The sequence below is a fragment of the Dendroctonus ponderosae genome, unplaced genomic scaffold, assembly GCF_020466585.1.
Source record: "Dendroctonus ponderosae isolate FM_Combo_2020 unplaced genomic scaffold, Dpon_F_20191213v2 Dpon_F_20191213_3, whole genome shotgun sequence".
NCBI classification, from domain to species: Eukaryota; Metazoa; Arthropoda; class Insecta; order Coleoptera; family Curculionidae; genus Dendroctonus; species Dendroctonus ponderosae.
The window spans coordinates 11,208,756-11,228,573 of NW_026018508.1; the positions used below are offsets into that span (position 1 = coordinate 11,208,756).

At 33.9% G+C, this 19,818-nt stretch overlaps 1 protein-coding gene across 3 annotated transcripts; it reads right to left on the reverse strand.

The window, feature by feature from the left end:
* Window positions 1–434: 434 nt before the first annotated feature.
* LOC109546747 (trissin receptor) lies at window positions 435–19,208 on the reverse strand. Of its 3 annotated transcripts, none has more exons than XM_019917836.2 (8): window positions 19,037–19,208; window positions 5,911–6,123; window positions 2,607–2,751; window positions 2,040–2,199; window positions 1,789–1,983; window positions 1,134–1,271; window positions 766–1,070; window positions 435–699 (listed from the first exon to the last, which is right to left on the reverse strand). In XM_019917836.2, exons 2-8 carry the CDS (start codon window positions 6,068–6,070, stop codon window positions 549–551), a joined length of 1,254 nt encoding a protein of 417 aa, XP_019773395.1. In that variant the 5' UTR covers window positions 6,071–6,123; window positions 19,037–19,208; the 3' UTR covers window positions 435–548. The 3 variants fall into 3 exon arrangements, with proteins under 3 accessions (XP_019773395.1, XP_019773396.1, XP_019773394.1); XM_019917837.2 differs by lacking the exon at window positions 19,037–19,208 and adding an exon at window positions 10,198–10,259; XM_019917835.2 differs by lacking the exon at window positions 19,037–19,208 and adding an exon at window positions 9,671–9,835.
* Between the last annotated feature and the right edge of the window lie 610 nt (window positions 19,209–19,818).

Here is a 19,818-nt window from a genome sequence, read left to right on the forward strand (position 1 = left end):
CAAGGAGTGAGGAGGAACAAGCTCGGAAATACACACGATATACTTTAAACAGTTTAACAAAAAAGTGTCTGGCTCTTTCTCAAATGGTTAAATCTTTAATCGACTTTTTATTTCTTATTTTGTTCTCACACACTCGACATATTCAGGAGCTTTTTAGGTCGACAGCTGTGCACTGGGCTCAAAAAGCATCCTTGTAAAAATTAATTTTTAGCCGAAGTAATTGTAATGTACAACTATTTTTTTCAAAAAAACTCAAAATGCTTCAAATAATGGCAAATTATCCATCGCAAGAAAGCGAGGAATCTAATGAAGTCAGGAATAGACACACTAAATCTTTGTGAGCCAAAATTATACCGTAGCATTCAATTTTTAACTGACCATATCGCTTCTGTTCAGAAACGAGTAGATAAAATAGGTAAAATAAAAAAATCGAATTACCACCTCATTTCAATATAGTACTAACACACTGTTTATGGTACATTTTTACAAAAAATATACAGAAACTGAGTTATTTTCAGTCAGATTTGCCCGAAAATGTCCAAACTGGATCAAAGATTGTACGTGAAATTATTCGGCTTTGGATTCTGAACAGCAGTGATGTTTGTTCGAAATGTTGTCCTTGTGCAGCATTTTCGGTCACTTAAGCCTCGTTTGTCGCGTTTCTTCTTGTGGGAGCAGAAAATCAATTCGCGAATTCCCCTGGAAATTAAATTAATTCATTTAAAGCAAACTTGTTGTACTTAATGTAAACCATCAAAAACCTACCTTCGAAAATTCTTCGACAGAAAGGCATACAAGAGTGGATTAACACCCGAATTAACGTACGTGGATAAAAACGTAAGTGGTGTTAACAACGCGCTAAAATTAGTGTGCCCTTGATAGTTTGGAGACCAATATTGCCACATTTTCCTAGCATGGAAAGGCAAATTGCACAAAGCAAAGGCACAAACAACAATAATCAACATCTTGATCACTCCGCGTCGAGCATTCAGAACATTCTGCGTTAAATGTGCGTTGTTTGCGCTGCCATTGGTGGATCTTTGAAGCAAACTTCCGTTCCCAGTCGAGCCCTAGAAGAGTCCGGATCAAAGGGGTCAGCAAAACCCCATTACTCAGGCCTGCATATAACTCACTCGCTTGTCTAGCTTCTCTCGCCTTGACTTCTTCGGATATAAAGTTTTATAGTAATTTAGATTAGTGGATGCGTCCAGTTGCAGCTTCAGCTGCTCCGAACTGTTCCAAAGACAGATTGCTATTCTAGTGTAAAGTAGCTGGAAAGAGTTGCTAAGTTAATGGTTTCATGGGATATTCAGGAGGTTCATTTTTAGTCTGCTCAGTTTATTAATGCTTAAATTTCTAAAAGAGAAGATAAAATTCTTCTTACACGCAACGTTTTAATTTCAAGTTATATCAGTTTATTTTTCTAAGATCTGAGCTCGGGCAGATGCACTTTTGCTGTCAAAGTTCAAGCAATATTTTAGAGTAATTTAATGATCCTGATGCAAACTATTAGTAAGGCACGTGATACAAATTAAACAATTCGAAAGTTGCTTATATTTAGGCTATAAAACCTCTATCTGGAAACATCAAGACTTTATTGATTGCGTATGATAAATGCTGTTTACTTTTTTGTTATGCCCAATTGTATAACAATGTCGAACATGCATAAAATATACTTTTCTTATGGAGCTTCTAAAAGGAACCAACTTGGAAAAAAAACGAAATAAAAATTGCGACTGAACAGCAAAACCGTTTTTGAGTTTGAAGTGTTTTCGTTTCCGTACTTACCGAAATGATTGCCAGTGGAATGAGGTATAAAAGTACAAAATGTATGATATCAAACAGTTTCGAGTTAAATTTCTGCCTATTAAGAACACAGACAGTTTCGCTGCTGTTTTCCGTTGTAACTGTAACAGTGTTTCCCCAGTAGAACTTTGGGGAACTATATAAAACGCAGGACGTCCAGACTGTGAAAATAATAAACTAAAATACATTTTTTTAATTGTTGAAAATTTCCCGTAAGCTTTAATTTCCCTTACCTTGAGTCTGATATTGGTCAGGATCTGCTTGCAAGTGATCGGATAGAGGATAGCAAAATATCTTTCGGTACATATCAGAACTAAGATCACTATGCTGGCCGAGTTGCTTAGTGATTGAATAAAAACGTACATTTTGCACATGAATTCACCGAACATCCAACTATAAAACAGTAAATGGGAAAATTAAGACGATGATTCTGTTAACTGAAAAATACTTAACTCAGCTCTTAGGTAATTAGGTAATAGATTGCTAACACTTAGAAGAAGAGTTAATTTTCCGTGCCAAAGTAAGAAACCCCTGTTCGGAATCGGGTTAAATGTGTTTTAGGCACTTGGTAATTAGCACATGTTTAATGAAATTACAGAGCGATGGGTGGAACTTGATTATATAGGTCACAAATTATGCAAGTTATTTACGCACACAATGTGCGCTTTTCTTTTGCCTTTAAGCTTTACACTTAGGAAATTCATTTTAAACTAGCGACCAAATTAGCAAGATTTTGCCAGTTTGATCGTAGTAAAAAGTGTTTAAAGTATCAAGCAAACATTCTTTATTGGGTGCCTTACTTTTCAACAATGTAGATCAGAAGGTTTTGATAAACGCAAAACACAGCCACACAAACATCTGCGACGGCCAAGTTGGCTAGGAAACAATTCGTCGTTGTTTTCAATCTTCTGCTTAGACATATCACAAATATCACCAGCAGGTTTCCTGAAATGGAACAAAAACTACTGAAAAAATGGTGTCTTTTTGCAGGAAAAACCTCATTTTTAAAATTCACATTTGTTTGAACAGAGGGGTTTTATAAATCAATAAGTGTTTAGAGAGCAGGATTTAATACAAATCAGTGTTATTATTTCAAGGAGGCGGTTTCCTTGATTTCAGCGCGGCAACTGTTGAGAGGATGAAAGCAATTTTTTGTCTAAAACTAAAATGTGTTTTTTGCACTAAATGCCAAACGGCAAAGCAATATGTTTTCGGCGAAAGATTTCCATAGGAAAAGTTGCTTTACCCAAGATTAATAAGCAGGAAGATAAAAAGAAAGCCTGCCGAAGGAAGATCTGATATATTACTCTGGGGATGTGTAGGTGCGGACCACTGTGGTATTACAACTTGTATTTTTTCACCATTTCCAATTTGTTTTATGACTACAAATGGAAACCGTTTAACGAAAGTACGGACCGACCATCGCGTAGAGGGAATAATCGACTGAAGACCAAAACATACGTGCTGGGATAATGCATTTGGGTAATGGAATAATCAATGAACTGATGTGGTTTGTTCGAGTTCAAAACTGCAGTTTACTCATATAATTCTTACAACTGTTACAGCGATTGCAACAATACTTGGATAATTGCTTTGTTTGCCCATTTCCTGCAGGAGCTGCCCGGATTAAACGAATCCCGATTAATGCTTTAGGAGATACGAGACGTTGAATTCGTATAATGAAATTTGGAAACATCGGACACAGTTTTATTTGCTTTTGGTTTATTTATAACCATCCTACAGCGACAGAATGTACATTATTATTATTATTGACATTAGGGAAGAGATACGGATCGGGTGATATGATTGGCAAAAAACACTTGGATTATTTCAAAATATCACAAAATGCGCTGGCGGAAGATAAGGTTAGATTAGGGAATTTTCGATCCCCAAAAGTAGAAACATCCACTGTTTTCACAAACTGCAATAAATCACAAGCACCACAATGAAATTTTCAGCTGAACAGAAAATATTTGATGAATTATTTTAGAAAGGAAAGGTCAATGAGAAATATGTATCTGAAAGGGAAATTATACTTTAAATAAATTAGTTATGTGACTGATCAATTCACCTAATTTTTCATTTTATCAATTTTTTAACTAATTTCGACATTTTTTCAAGAAAATGTTTAATTCCATTAATTCGTGTTGATGTCTGTCTGAGTTTAGCGGTCTTTTTTATTTTCCCTTAAAGGACACTTCACTTGGTTTCACTGAAGAAACATGCGGATAGTCCATAGAATCACTATTACTAAATAGCGACCTTTAATATAAAAAATGTTAATGTTAAGATGTTTGAATTTGGGTCGGTACAGGTTCATTGCTCATCTTTAGTGCATATTTATGATTTTTCATGGAAACCGCGAAAAAATCCTTGGAAAAATTTGGAAAGTATTATAGAAGAAAAATTGAATTCTAACTAAACTAATCCAATAGTGAAACAAAAAAGGTTTCTTAAGGAAATATATGCTTGTTACTTAAAGGGATTTTTCCCACACACCCTGACCGACATGGTCAAAGTCTTGGACTCTGTGATGTATTTTGGAAGCGTTTCGGGCAGGTAATTAATCTAATTTTACGCAATTTTTAAATGAAACAACTTGATCTTTCCAGTGTTGGGATCAAAAAACCAGCGACAGACAAATTACAAAGAGATTTCGGTAATGATTCATTTGGGCATTGTTTACGCGCTTTTTGTGAATACTCCGGATAAAACCGTCTGATTATTAATAGGTGGTAGAAAATCAATTGGATTGAAACATCCACGCAAAGAGATTACCAACCAAACAAACAGTTCACTGAATTAATTTTATTTTAAAATGTGCAGGTAAAAAAGTTGCAAAGTTATTTCGTTTTTTTACTGAGATTTTTTTAAATCAATTTTTGAGGAGGAGAATTGAGTAACTATTGAAACATAAGCATTAAAAAATGGCTAAGCTAAGCTTTTAAAATGCTTTTACCACTCGCTTTCCTTTAAACTTTCCAACATCCTTTAGAAAAATGTAAAAAATTCTGAAAGAATAACGAAGAAACAAGTGGAAAGGGCCTTTAGAATAAAATTACATTTTATATTCAAATTTCAATCAAGGAGGATTGATTTTTAAATAAAACTAGCATTTTCCCAGAATAACCGAACTAAAAAACGAACCGGTTTGACGGTTTCCCTAACGATTTTGAAAACTTTAGAAATTCGAATCGAAACAAAAAAACCACGCAATTTATTATAATTAATTTTGAATTGAATTGAATTTTTCCAATGATGAAATTTCTCAAAGAATGACAAAGAAACTAGTAGAAAAGATCTTTCGATTTATTTTCATTTATTAGATTTGAATGTAAGTCAAGAAAGTGAAAGTTAATACTAAATTAAAAAAACATTCTCAAACATAAATTATAGAATTTTTCAAAACTAAAGTTAAATTTTTCCAAAACAAATAGGATATATGTTCCTAAATAATAAGGATCTTTCGAGTTGAAATTATATTTTATATTTTAATTTGAATCAAGAAAGTGAGATTTAATACCAAATTAAGAAAAACACTCGCATACATTATGGGAGTTTTAAATAAAACGTGCATTTTCCTAAAATAACCGAAGTTAAAAATGAAGCAGTTTGACTGTTTTGCACCGATTTTAAAACTTTAGAAATTTGACAAGAAACAAAAGGAAAACACCCAATTTATTGTAATTACTTTGAAATTGAATTGAACTTTTTCAATGATCAAATTTATAAAACAATGTCGAAGAAACAAGTAGAAAAGGTCCCTCGATCTGTTTTAATTTATTTATGTTTATTATATTTGAATTTGACTCAAGAAAGTGAAAGTTAACACCAAATTTCAAACAACTCTCGCAAGCGTCAACTAAATGATTTTTAAATAAAACTAGCATTCTCCCAAAATAACCAAAGTGAGGAACGAAGCAGTTTGACGGTTTCCTCATCGATTTCATATATAACAATCGATTTCGATTTTAAGCTGGACCCTTTCTATGCTTCGTAAAATTCCAATAAACCCAGGTCAAAAACTAAACGATCCGTACCCGTGAAATTTCTCTTCCATTCATTTTTCACTTAAAATCTCGATAATGCTGATTTCGAACTTACCGAAGAAGCACAAACAAAATACAATCGTGTACAGGCAAATGAAGATGACTCTGATATAAGTTTTATCGAATATGTAATCTTCGTTGTATGATTCATCAATCCATGTATCCGAGTAATTCGTCTCTAGGTAGTTGGAATGTGTTATATTGTCCTCCATCATGAGAGTTCTAAACGGGTGGCGATATGGGGTTCATCACTGCTGTTTCTGTTCAGCTGCAACAAAATTTGTCCATTGCACAAAGAGGTGTTAGCTGGAGAAATTGTCCTAGAAAATTGAAAAAAAAGTTGCTATTTAATTCCTTATGATTTTGCTCATTTGTTTTGCGTGTTTTTGAAACTTGGATGATAACATTACAATCTTCTGTGTCCACATATTTTCATCCTTTAACAAGGCATGGGTTGTTGAGCGAAGCTTCTGGAAGTTGGAATGGAGCTTTACCATTAAATGCCGGGCAATTTTCAGTTAGAGTTAAATTTTGAACCTTTATCTAAATCTGTTCTTTCTGCGGCAATAAATAAAATTAAAAAATAATTTTACATGCAATAGCCATCATCTCTCTAATTTTATTCATACATTCAATTATCTCCTTTAACTGAGCATATTTCAGTTACAAATAGATTTAGTAGTTTGGTGCAATTGTTGCAATTTATTATGAGATAAAAGTGCGCTTTTTTCCATAGAGATTTTAGCATTAAACGCGGAGCGATAATTATTTTGTATTATAAAGGAAACGGTAAACATTTGACTAATTTTAATTAGAAGGTTTTCCATTTTATGCATTAACATATTATCAGCCATTAGCTCTTCAAAGTAATTTAATCCCACTTTGTCGCGATGAGGCAGAAAAAAGTGGAACTTCTCCAACAAAGAGTAGTCGGAGCATTATAAAAATCGATGCTACTTACTTCAGCTCGAAGTTTGTCATTATAATTTGATATTTTAAACACACATTTTCAGCAGATGAAAAGAGTGCAATTTAATATACTTTCAGGGTAATTTCCTAATTGCATTTCATCTTATTTTTTCTTAGATACTTCTACAAGTTTAATACTCGTCAACTAACAGGACATTTTGTACTAACCAAGTTTCTCCGATAATTTATGAGGAGCCGGAAAATTGTGACGAATATACAGCTCAACTAAAAGAGCAAGAATCCTAGAGCTTCCTAAGAATTGAACAAGATAATTGTAAAGCTATAGCCTGGGTTGTATTTAGAAAGTTAGCGGTGTAGAACGATCGGATCAAAGCCACGGTTTATAAAGGAAACCAGACGGAAATTACTCTAAAAATTGCAGCTTTATTATTAATTTAACAACGGATCCAATTATTTTTTTAACGAATATTCTTACGAGACCAATACACTTTGATGCTGATTGATCGAGGTTTTACTAGGGCACTTAACTTATATTTGTCTTTCGTTTCAAGGGGTTCTAATCGATCAAGCTCTCAGATACAATTGTTGCCTACACCTCAATAATGGAATTCTTAAAAAAAAACAGTTTGTTTCTCAGTTTCCGCTTCATTAATTTGGAAATAACATTTCGGTGGTGCTCACATTCACAGCACAGTTGAACAAAACATTTCTACGATCGTTCCGTAGAATGGGCCCACGCACAGTCATGGAAATACAACCCAAGTATTTTTGGAATCGGCGCTAAGTTTTTCGGCCAGATTAATGATGAACAGTTCAACTAATCTCAATTAGTATTTGACGTAAATTTCCTCCAAAAAACTCAGTGTCGAGTTAATGACCTATTAGAAAACTAGCAGCCAATGAGAAAATTAGTCAAATTAGATAATAGGGAACTTTACTACCTCCGGGTGAATAATGTATTTGTGCGCAACGGCTAATGGGATTGAGGTTTGACAATAAAACTTAATAATATTCCGTAATTTGATCAGCGCAAAAGAATTGTGAGAAGTTAATATTATTCCCCAAATCCCCATTTCCCAGCACCTAAAAGTGACTTTCAACTTAAATTGCTTTTTTACTGCCCAGGAAACTCTAATAAAGATGGAAATTATTTAGGGTTGTAGGTTAACTTTATTAAGAGCCGTTTCTTCAAATGTTAATGAAATGCTGTATCATGTTGTTCTAAAGGGGAAGTTTGGACTGAAAGAAACTGACTAAATTTTCTCTCTGAATTTTATATGTTTGGGGTCTTAATTCAGGTATCTAGAAGCAATAAACCGGTTGATTTTACTTCCTCTTATTGCGACAAAACAGATGTTTTCTGAGGTCTTTGCAATGCGTTAAGGGGGTTGGCCCCGGTTCAGGTAAACGTTGAACATTCATTTGGTTTAACGTATATTTTCGATGACGACCGACCAAGTCGACAATTAATATTTTTAGGTTAAACAGAGATATTCGGTGCATTAATTGTTCGAACCTCCAAAGTGAGCAGAACTATTACGTGTGTGAAAAATCTTCATCCGCCAATAAATTAGAACTGAATAAAAAATATTGACATCCTGCATCAACTGGTTATGGTCTTACAATGTCATTTGAAGCAAATATTCCTAATTGGATTTTAATTACCGATAATTAATCGATATTTAATCTAGTTTCCGCGAAAATAATGATAGCGCCTGTTTGAAGATGCCAATGGATATCTTTTGAATTTGGTCAAAATAAGCTGAATGGAGAATTAATGATTTGATTCAATAATTAAGCGCCATTTAGTTAGAGTAGATTTATTATTTGCGGGCGTTGCTTCTTTTAGTTTAAGATTATTATGAAGCTTGGAATAGTTACTTAAAAAATTTACTTTCTTTGGATATTTTTGCTACAAGCCAGGTGAGTTAAACTGTCTTTAAGCACAGTTAACAAACTATTTATCTCTTTTGCTTTGATGTGGAGTTTTAATATTATTTTTCAATATTTTACTGTGGACTTGTTGCTTTACAAGTTTAATGGGGATTATCGGATTTTAGAAGTTTGGAATTTTCTAATCCCAATGGATTATTCCATTTTGTTGTAAAAACAATCGCGGACTAATGCTAATTTTTACGAAATAATTTTTGACTAAACCTTAAATATTTTAATATTTTGGGCAGCTTCACTTTGAATCTGTCTGAACAGCATCATTACAGGAAATCCATAGCGGGCGCATCTTTATAGAACAAAACGGTGTGTAATAAACACAATTTACTTCAAGCCTTGAAACCATTTGCAGCATATTAATTTATTAATGTTCTCATACCGGAAACTAGGTTAATAAATTGAAAATTAATAATCCTATATAAGGAAAACTAGAGCAGGGGCTCAATTATCACAGACTCTGAGATTCCGTAAAAATTATTGGAGAAAATTGAGGCAAGCGACAATTTTGATAAAAATCGTAGATATGTTTGAACCACAGCAATTAAACAGGTGAACAATTATTCAACTGAATTGTGCAAATAAGTAAAGATCGATGTAAAGGAACAGCACGGAGAGGGTTTGAATTTGAATGTAAACAAATGATTCCTCTGAATTAAATAAAAAAAACTTCTTAGTTCATTGAAATGTAGCGTTTTAGCGCAATTCTGGACAGAATGAAAAGTAGCTCTTTTGGTTGTTTAATAATAGCAAAATTTAAATATATCTAACATGACATTGTGGCTTCCAGGTTAATTAATCTCAGCTAATCTCGTTTCAGGTCCCAAACTTAAATATTTGTAGCAAAGCAATTTAGCTTGACGCGTTGAACCGAATTAAACATATTGACTCTTCTTGATATAAAACTAAAGTAACCTGGTCTACGTGCTTAAACTTACCATAACAAAGTTTCATGAGTGAATGATTTTGGGGCAATTGATCACCACTGTATTAGCAACTAGTTATGAAATATCCTGGAAAATAATGCGGGCTGGTTTAATTTTCGCCTGCGGCAACAAACACGCTTGAAACATGAAACACTGATTTAGAAAAAGGATAGATAAATTCGATACGTATTATAGATAAGAGCAGCTAAGGATTTTGGTAAATAACTACCGAATGTTAGCAAAAGCAATTATAAATCAAACTGAGCCATATTTCCTTATGCAGTTGCTAAAATATTATTGGTCATGTTAAATGCACGTGTCCTAGTCGAATATTAACCCTCTATTCAGTTATTGAAGTTCAAGTTTAACACGATTTACATTTTTAGACGGTTAATAATAGGATCGAAGTTAATCGCATTCGGGGCTACTATCGGGACCTGCAGCTATGTGAGGAACTTTATGAAAGCTAATGACATAATCGAACTAATCCAGGGTAAAGGGGCATTTTGAGACCTAACCATTAGGAGCTAAAAGTTTACCTGAATTGAGCATTAAAGCGGATTGAGAAGTGGCTTGGATGCACCAGCTTCACAGGGAAATTAATATCGAACTGATCATTGTATTATAGTTTGGATTAATTTTACTTTTCATCTGTGATTAGTTTAATATTAGAAGATTTCTCATTCTCTATAGTGATTTGCTCTACGGAAATTGCGACTATTAAAGCTAAACTGTGAGGAGAAAGTTAGCGGAATGTTTTGTCCAAATTACTTGAGAAACAATTATATTTATTTGGCTTTCTTTGATCATTTTCTTCAAGAACTCTGAAAATAGAAACTGTCCTTAGGTTTAGCAAAGTGAATTTGTATTTGTACGGTTACTTCCTCACATTTATTTACGTTCGCATCAAAATCAAATTGTGATTTTTCTGGCAAAGGCTGCCAAAGCACTTTTCGACAAAAACGTTTTAAATTTCGATGCTAGTTCCGCAAAAAGTGCTCTCTTATTTGCTACTACTCACCTAATTCAAATAAACTGAAATTTAAAAGTTAAACTTTGTGGGCTATAGGGAGGGGATAGCTGCAACTTTTTCATTTTTCTTAATGTTGGCATGATTTTATTTCTGATCGTATTTTCGGTTGGATCGCTTAAGATTTTCAAACCTGTTATTATAATTATTAGACCGGGGCGTCGGAATGTACTACCCCTGACGTTTCAATAGCATTATGGCTAGCATATTCGGAGGTACGTTAGCTTCGGATGCGCACAAACCGGACTAATAACCCGAAAATATTGATTGTATCACATTTTTACAGTTACTGGCTTTAAACCCAAAGAATGTATTAAATTTTTAATCCCTAGGATGTTCGGATTCAAGCAGTAAATATTCAAACTATTTATTTTCTTTCAAAAGACTCGACTTGTTTCTGAAGCCTCTTGAGTAAACCAGAAGATTTACGATGAACTCAATGTTTTTCCAGGCACGGCGCTTGTCCGAAAATATTTAGAACATTAAAATTATATGCCCAGCTGTACTCCAATATTGCTTTTGGTAATTAAGGAACATTTTCCAGAATTTCAAAAACTGTGCATTAATTACGTTTTTGCATGTTTTTTCTCCTCTTATAAACCCGGCGACCATCCACGGCTTCCAGGGCATCAACAAACGAAATTCTGTGTTTTTTTATAGTTCCGAAATAATTTTCCTATAAAGAGAGAGAATGTTGTTGCCCTTTAATGAAAAAAAATTATATCGCAGCTTCGTTTTTTCGTTTAAGCGCAGACCCCGAGTAAAGTGTTTCGATCTGTTTAATTATTTAGCGCATAAATAAATTGCTACTGTTTGCTATGGTGATGGTACAGCTGAAAATTAAATAGATAGCAATAAGACAAACTAAATGGATTGGTTAATTAAGGCCTTTGCCTCTTCGCTAGACTGTCAAGGCATTTTCTCAGGAAATATACGCGTAGCAGTTCGGATGATTAAATTTTAAAGATGGACTGAAATTTAATTCCGTGTCGTTTGGCCTTTAATTGGGTAAATAGTCACAGTAAAATTTGCCTGCGATTACTTTGCTTAAATCTGCATTAATATAAAGTAATGCCGTTTTTATGAACACTATATGTGTTTTACGCTGCCATCCGTAACATCCCCGAGTTAACTCAGGGGCGGATTAAAGCTTTACGAGGCCCGGGACTGGAATTTTTACACCTAAAAATAGAGCACCACAATTTTTTATATGTAACGTTTTACTTGCTGAAACTTTATTTTAACACCTAAGAAAAGCTCACCTTACTTTTTATAAGGCAATTACTCATCCCTTCAAAAAATAGTTCCTCTTAATTCCCGGCTTGGTTTTACAAAAGTGGCCAAATGTACACATAAAAAACGAAATTTAAATATCTACAAGATTAGGCCAAAATATTATGTATTAAGCCATTTTTTGACCATTTCTGGATACAGCATGAAATTGCTGTTTTTGTTGTGTGTCTTTGAAAATATTGCTATGCGAAGAGGCACTTTCTACAAAAATGTCAGCAATAAACAATCTGAAATTGCACGATCAAATATAAATAATTCCATCATGAAAGGGCGAACTACAGTGCTGGTCAACAAGTAAATGATTCATGCTTATTCTGTATTTCGGTGTCTTTTTTTCGAAAAGGTCTATCTATGTGTATGAATTCAGTCTGCTACCGGCAGTGGACGATACTTCCTTGTGTCGTGTTCTTAGTTCGGAAGTGGCCTTTATCTTACCTGTGGTTTGCGGAATTAAAATTTTTAATTCGAACTGGATTTTCGTTCTGTGTAATGTGAAAGTATAATGAACTTTTTGGCGATTAATGGGTAGTAAATGGAGGTGAGACCCCACCTCCATTTCTCCTCATCTCCTCCAGCTGGCCGAAATCTGGTAATGATCTCTAATCTATAAATCTTTTAGCTTGAACTGAGTTTAGTTTTCCCAAAAGCAAATGAAGTTTCATAGATTCTTTATATTTATCTCTCTTTGCGTTGCTGATTTCAAATAAGTTCGGCTTTGGACAGAAGCATGATCCCGCCTTTTTCAACGTTGCTCAAAAATCATTTGAGCCTCAGAGTTCGTTTTATACCATTGGATAGAGAGCTGGAAAATCGATTCAGTTATAACAACGCGCGTGAGTAAATTATGGGAGATTGGTCACAAAAAGTAACGCAAAATTTGAAAATCGGACATTTAGCTGCAAGGTTACGTCAAAATTTCATCAAAAAAAGCATTTTCTACAGAATATCAATCTTTAAGTTTCTACTGGCTTTTTTTGAAGTCTGCAGTTGCATAAAACAATTCATTTTCTTATCAACATTTACGAAGCAAAACTCAGCATTTCATGTGACTTGAATGAATTTTTGAAATTTTTGTAACAACATTTAGAGCGCACTCTGCTTTACTGAACGCACAACTCTGAACTTGTAGGCCTTCCTCAAGAAGCAATAAAACGGCGCTTTCAATACTCGAGAGGTTTATAATTAAATCCGACCGTAAATTCGCTTTATAACACGTCCAGCTCTTAAGATGTCCCTTGCCATTTGTCAGCTGCTGACCACAAACAATATTTCCAGTTTAATCCATTATTCTTGAGCCCCAAGTTTTATAACATCTTTTGGCAGGATATTGCAAACTAACCCGTTAAAATGACGGCAAAGTTATTGATCGGTGTATATCTTCATATTGATTTCTTTTTGCTTGATGTTTGCTCGGAAACAACGGCGATAAATGCGATTTGAACGAATTCATATTGTAAAGCGCCCGGTTATGGAATGGTTTTTCCTCATAACTCTGTGGCATTTGATGGATAAAATTCGAACTCTGAGAGTTTTTATAGCAATTTCTTTTATAAAATGACGTATCATCTGCCGGAAGGGGGAATGGAGCTTCAGTTTAGGCCAGGTTGTTTTTTCGGTGCTTTCACTGATTTTACGCAAAAAGAGGGTAACAAATGTGACGAGTTTTTGCAATTTTACGCGAAAACTGAAGGGCTCAAATCCTCGTTTAGTGCAATGTGTTAAAGCTAAAGTATTCTCTATAGACTGTGAAGATTTCAAGTTTCTACTTGCGCCAATGTATGTGTATGAATTTTTCCACACTTTTAGAGGCAATTGTCTTCTACAGAGTGTCCCACCGGGACCCCCGCGATCGATATCTGGCAAACGATAATAAAAATAAATTTGAAAATTGGACGGTGTGTCGAAGTCATTGAGGGCCATCTTGAAAATATTTTAGACCGTTTAAATATTTGCAAGATGGCCACACTTCCGGTTATACCGAAAGTAGGTATCAACTTGCTTATGTTAAATGGAATATCCTATACATTATTAGATTTTTGGATTCTACTTCAATTATATATTTTTTGTATATTTAATGTATAATATCCTATACATGTCTAACCGTTTTTGATATATTATAAGTTTTATGTAAAAAATGACAGTTGCAGCCAATCGAATAGTTATAAATTTTTCATGTAACGAGTAAATAAATTTTAAACTGGGCGGGAAAAACACCCAATGTGTGGCTAAATTTTATAATTTTTACATTTGCTCCTTGACACCTTTAACCTGGTTCTCTAACCGAAACTCATCTAAAACGTGAAGAATCTCCCGAAAAATTCGCGGAATTTTCGTTTATCCGATGGCAGACGGAAAGACCCGAAGAATGGGAAACGCCCCGATGACTTCGGCCAATAGGAAGCGAGGTTGCCCGAGGAATTTGAACCGACGCGATAATCGGAGCCTTTTAAACCGGATTCGATGCGCATGAAAATCGATTTCGAAAGAATGTGTAGTAAAGTAGCTAAAGAAGTAAATGTTACCTTGAATGGAATAACGTAGTTTTCGCATGTTGAATGAATTCGAGTGGGGTGTTTGGGTATTTTGGATATTCGCTGACTCAAAATAGACTACAAAATAGCCATACGAAATCATTAAATTGGCAATATTTCGAAAACTAAACACTTTTGGAAAAGACAACTTTACATAAACGTACCCTCATTTTTAATACTGAATAAGATAAAATGATCAAAATTGGCGGTTTCCAATTAAAAAAATTTATTTTGGGCGGTTTTCTCAACGTCATTTTGATAATTTGTATTAAATTTAACACTTTGTATTAATAGTTTTAAAAATGTTGTCGGAAATCCATTAAAGTAAGTCCGTTTCAACAAGAAGGGTCATTCACTAAATCAGAATAAATCGGGATTTGGTAAAATTCTGACTAAATTAGGCAGAATTTGAGACTGAAGACTACAAAAATTTGGAATTGGTGATCGCTACAGATTAGAAGTTAGTCATTCTTTAAACAAAGCGACATATGTGTGAAGCTCTGATTTTCTAGCCAACATTCATTAACTCAGCACAATCAGGATTTCTGGAAATTTTAATGAAATTTACCAGATTTTAAGAGTGAAGTGTATCAATCGCTCTAGTGTTACTTTTTAAACGGTAAACGGTAATTTAGATGAAGAAGTTCCCAGGTGGCTTCATATTGCAAAAACAACATTTTTGCTAAAATTTATGCGAAACTCGGTTGAGCGCCCGTAAAATAATTCACGTCATTCAATGTTTCCAAAATGAGAATTTGACTGAAAAAAGAGACGATTTATGAGTGCTTTCTGTCAGAAATGTTGTGCCTGGAAATTCGGGCATTTACGTCGATTTTACGACTCACTGGGTCGCATTATACGTGAAACTGGCGATTATTATTCATTTTTTTATACTGCTCGTGTTTTCTTAAAAAAGTGTCTTTATTCGTTTTTCAATTGATTCCGTCCCCAAAATGGACATTTCCTAACTTGAATGTGTTACAAGTGTTCCACACAAAAACCGATAATGTAAATATGTGGTATTTCATAAGTATCACAATTGCGTTTTCAAACGATATATTCATAATGTGTAATGTGTTTCAATAATGTATTGTTCCAAGGCTGTTTGTAATGGATTTTCACGTTATTTTTCCATTTAGCTACCGTTAGTATTTATATCGTCTTTACATTAATTTGATGGCGGCAATCGTAAAACGCAAAGCGTCAGACGTTGATGGCACCAGTCCATTCAGCAGCTCAAAATACATAAAAGCGTATGCAAATGAGAAAAACATCCCGATTTTTTTTATTGGCTTTCAAGGTTGCAAGAAAATCATCTGCATTTGTTACCAACTTGTCACGATTTTTTACGCCTTTTTCTTAAAATTTTTTGTATCGCTACGCAGACAAAAACACTACTGGATCCAGCAGGTCGAAACACGTGACAAAATATATAATTTAAAACAAATTTGAACGATTATGGTCGTTACAGGCCAATTTATTGTCTTTTTTGACTAGTTTTTGGAGTTTTCCGAGAATGTTTGACCATAACTATTTTCTGTCTCCGAAGAAAATAAAATAAGGTCCTCCCTTACCACAATTAATGTTTCATTTATTTACTAAAATTAGACCCATCGAATTAAGATGAGGGCCGGCTTCTGCTCCTTCGTAACGAGCAAATGTAATCCTGTCAACGGAAGGGTTTTGGTAAAGTCCATGAACCCAAAGACAGATTTCATTAACAGACGATCGCGTTTTTTGCTCGTTAATTAAATAGAACTGGGCAAAGTTCTGTTTATTTTATTAATTGATTTTCTGGAAAGTTTTCCGTGTAACTTCCGGAGATTATCTGGGTTTGAATTTACTTTGCCCCGTAACAGAAGCCACAATTGCTCAATACAAATAGCATTGCGGAAATGGAAATTATAATTGAATCAACAAGCAAATCAGGTGCGGATTATTCGCAGTGAACATTTGATTTTGATCCTTTACAACCCAGTTTCCACCACTGGCAAGATGAACTTCCAATCTTGGAACAGTTTCCACTCGATTGAAGCTTTCAAGTCCATCGCGGTGCAGAGATGTTAAGGAAATTAAACTTCATTAGCTAGGGTGGCCTCACTCAACTCCTCAACTTAATATCTTCTAATCTGAAAGTTTAATGTCTCCTCTAGCATTTAATATGCAAATAGCACTATTTAATTTGTTTTGTGTGCGATTTATATCGAAATAATATTCCGGGATTTCCATGTTTTCGTAAACAGATCCGTTATCATCGAATTTTAATAAAACGATTAATTTTTTTTGCTGATGCCAATACCGATTAAGTCTATGTTGAAATGGAACTCACTGATTGACGCTAATTCCTTATTGACTAATTCCATATAGTTTCGAACAATTTAAATCGAGCTTTTTTTGGCCAATTTCTGTGATGCAATTCCTTGAAATCTCATTTTGTTTCCACTAGTTCAAATCGCGTCAGAATGCCACAGATGCTGACAAGGGTCTATCGAAACAAAGGAAAAATTCTTTCGAAATAAATGTTAATCGCTGAGGTTATTTAATCTCGAATGGGGATTTCGGTGATATGTTCGATTGTAATCCTATAAGAAATTCAATTAATATTCTAAGCGCCCCAATGTAACAGGGATTTATACGTCTGCTGAGACTTTGGCTGTTTACAGATTTTTCGGTTTTCCGACAAAGTTTTTGAAAATGGAGTTAGAGCATGTTTACAAGAGATTTTAAGCTTATTCCACATAATTTTGTCATTTGCATTTTAGTATTTGAAATGTTAACAATTTAGCTTCTGCAGGAATGTTTTTGAATTTTCTTTTGATTAGAAACTTGAAAATGTTTATTTCAGAATAATCCAATTATCCCGCCAGATTATTAATGAAATTTTGTCAAAAGCGCCATTTAATCAGAATCCTTCGGGATATTTTACTTTCAACGTTTGTACTTTGAATTTGAAAAACATATATTTCGATTTTTTGAATGTGTTTCTGAATTAAATATAAAACTTACAAGTTTTATGGTAACAAGAGTATAACAAGTAACAAGTACAGAGTTTTATGGTAAAAAAACAGCAATACTCGTGAAAACCTTTTAAATAATAAATTACGGATTCAATATTTTATTTCAAAAAAATTTTTGGTAAAATAAATTCGGAATGTAGTCGCATATCAGTTCCTCATTTTGCACAGTATCCAATTTTTCCAAAACGATCACGAAACAAGATTTTTTAATCTATTACCGATCCAGTCGAAAGCCACAAGGTCTATTTATCCCCTTTATTACCTACAATTCTTCAACCTTAAATTCTTGAAAACCACTCTCGCTTTTCGAGCAAACTTAATTATACTACCCTTGTGTGTCATAAATAAATGATACGTGTTCAGCAGGGACGAGAAACTATTTGATTATACCGAACTTTATTCAATGGGATCTACAAATCACTTCCATTAGCCTAATTGCTGACAAACGCCCGGAAACAATATACACATTATGATTAGAGCTAGAAATATGAGATGATCTAATTATTGATATAATAAAAGTTGTTTTTGGTGTCATTTTGTTTGCTAGTCTGTATCTGTTCTAATATTCCTTTAGTTTAGATTAGAAACAAGAGAACTCAATTTCTAAGACTGAGGATGGAAAATAACGTGCTTTTCAAATAAGAGATATCGTGATGTGTTAATCACAGACACCTTCTTTTTATTTGCTGCTTATTGATTAGCTGCTTGATTTGGCGTAATAATAACACAATTAAACCGGTGCTTCTGGCAAAATAAGGTCCAGGTTTCGGTAGAGTTGTTTTTAGCCTGAACGCAGCTATTTACAGTTAAGGGGCCCTCGATCATCTCAGCAACATTTTCAAAGTTTAATTTTTCATCTATCTCAAGCATACTGAAAGTCGATTAATTTTACTTGCTTAATCAATTTCGTTTGAAAACATTCCCTAGTTTACACTAGTTTAGTCGTGTATTAAAAATCGATTTTAAATATTTGTGGGCAATGTGTTTTGAAAAATAATTTACATCGAAATCTTTCAACAAGTCGGAGATCATCCAGAAGATTGCCTTGCTGACACGTGAACTGGAGCATAAACTGATATAATTATAGCCGAAAGTATTAACTTTATGCTATCATGTGTAAGTAAATAACGCCGAATTTAATAATTTATTATATTGACTTAACAGAAAGCGGATTTTGTGCAATTGCTGCTAATTTCGGTTACTGTTTTTATATTTTGTCAAATTCTTAGACACGTTTTTTTGTGTGTGAATCGGATATTTTTCCATATTTATGGGAGGCTATTCTGGCGCAAAGGCGCCGAACTAATTCCAAGTTTGTACATTTGAGAGTCTTCGTTCTCTAATTGATATTTAAAAATGACGAAAAAAGTTCTTCAAATCCGATTTAACACACTTTCGTTTTCCTGATTGAAACTTTTAGCGAATTTAAAATTTCCATAACTTGATTTGACAAAACAATTTGATTTTAAATCAATTTTTACATGAAAAAGGGGGTGGTTTTACTTACGCATTTTGTAAAAACGGAATTTGTTGATGCACTTTGAACGTCAAATCCAAAATAGTGAACTTTGTCAGGGAGCACTTTCATGCAGAGTCGATTACGGTCAACTTCCGCGGAAGTTAACGCGCACACTGAGTGTGCGAACTATACGTTGAAGTCGGAACTTCCAGGAAGCGCTGTGAGACGACTGAAAAAGCGCAAACTTTCTGTTATTGTACACACTATTGCTTGAAATTGCCGCATTCTGAAAAAGTGCCTTTCAACTCCAACTTTGAACTCTTTGCATTACATTTATTGGTGCTATTTATGCAGGTTGCAGTAGATATCAAACTTTCAAAGCATCGAAGACTTAAAAAAAATTGTGTTTACTCACTATTTTAAAAGAAGTTTTATTCCTTGTTTATTAAGTTTGAAAGTTACATTTTTTAGAAGGTTATTTTATTTTATCATATACGAAAGAGCTCATCGGCCGCCACTTCAGACAATTTGTCTGAATGAGGCATGAAAACCTAGTAATTTAGCGAGCTTCGTGTTCTCATGCCTTCATATGTAATTAAAGTTGCTAGGTCTAATTGGCTGGATAATGAAATGTAATTTAGGATTTTCTTTTGATTGATCGAAAATGAGGATAAATAAAAAAAGAGAATAGTTAAATTTCATTGTTTTCCTTTTTAACTATTTGTTTGTGGAAAAAACCTGATGAATCCACCAATTTACTAGAAGCATTTACTAAAATGACTGATTATTCCGGGGACCTGTAAAGCAAAAAACTTACAGAATGCGCTTAC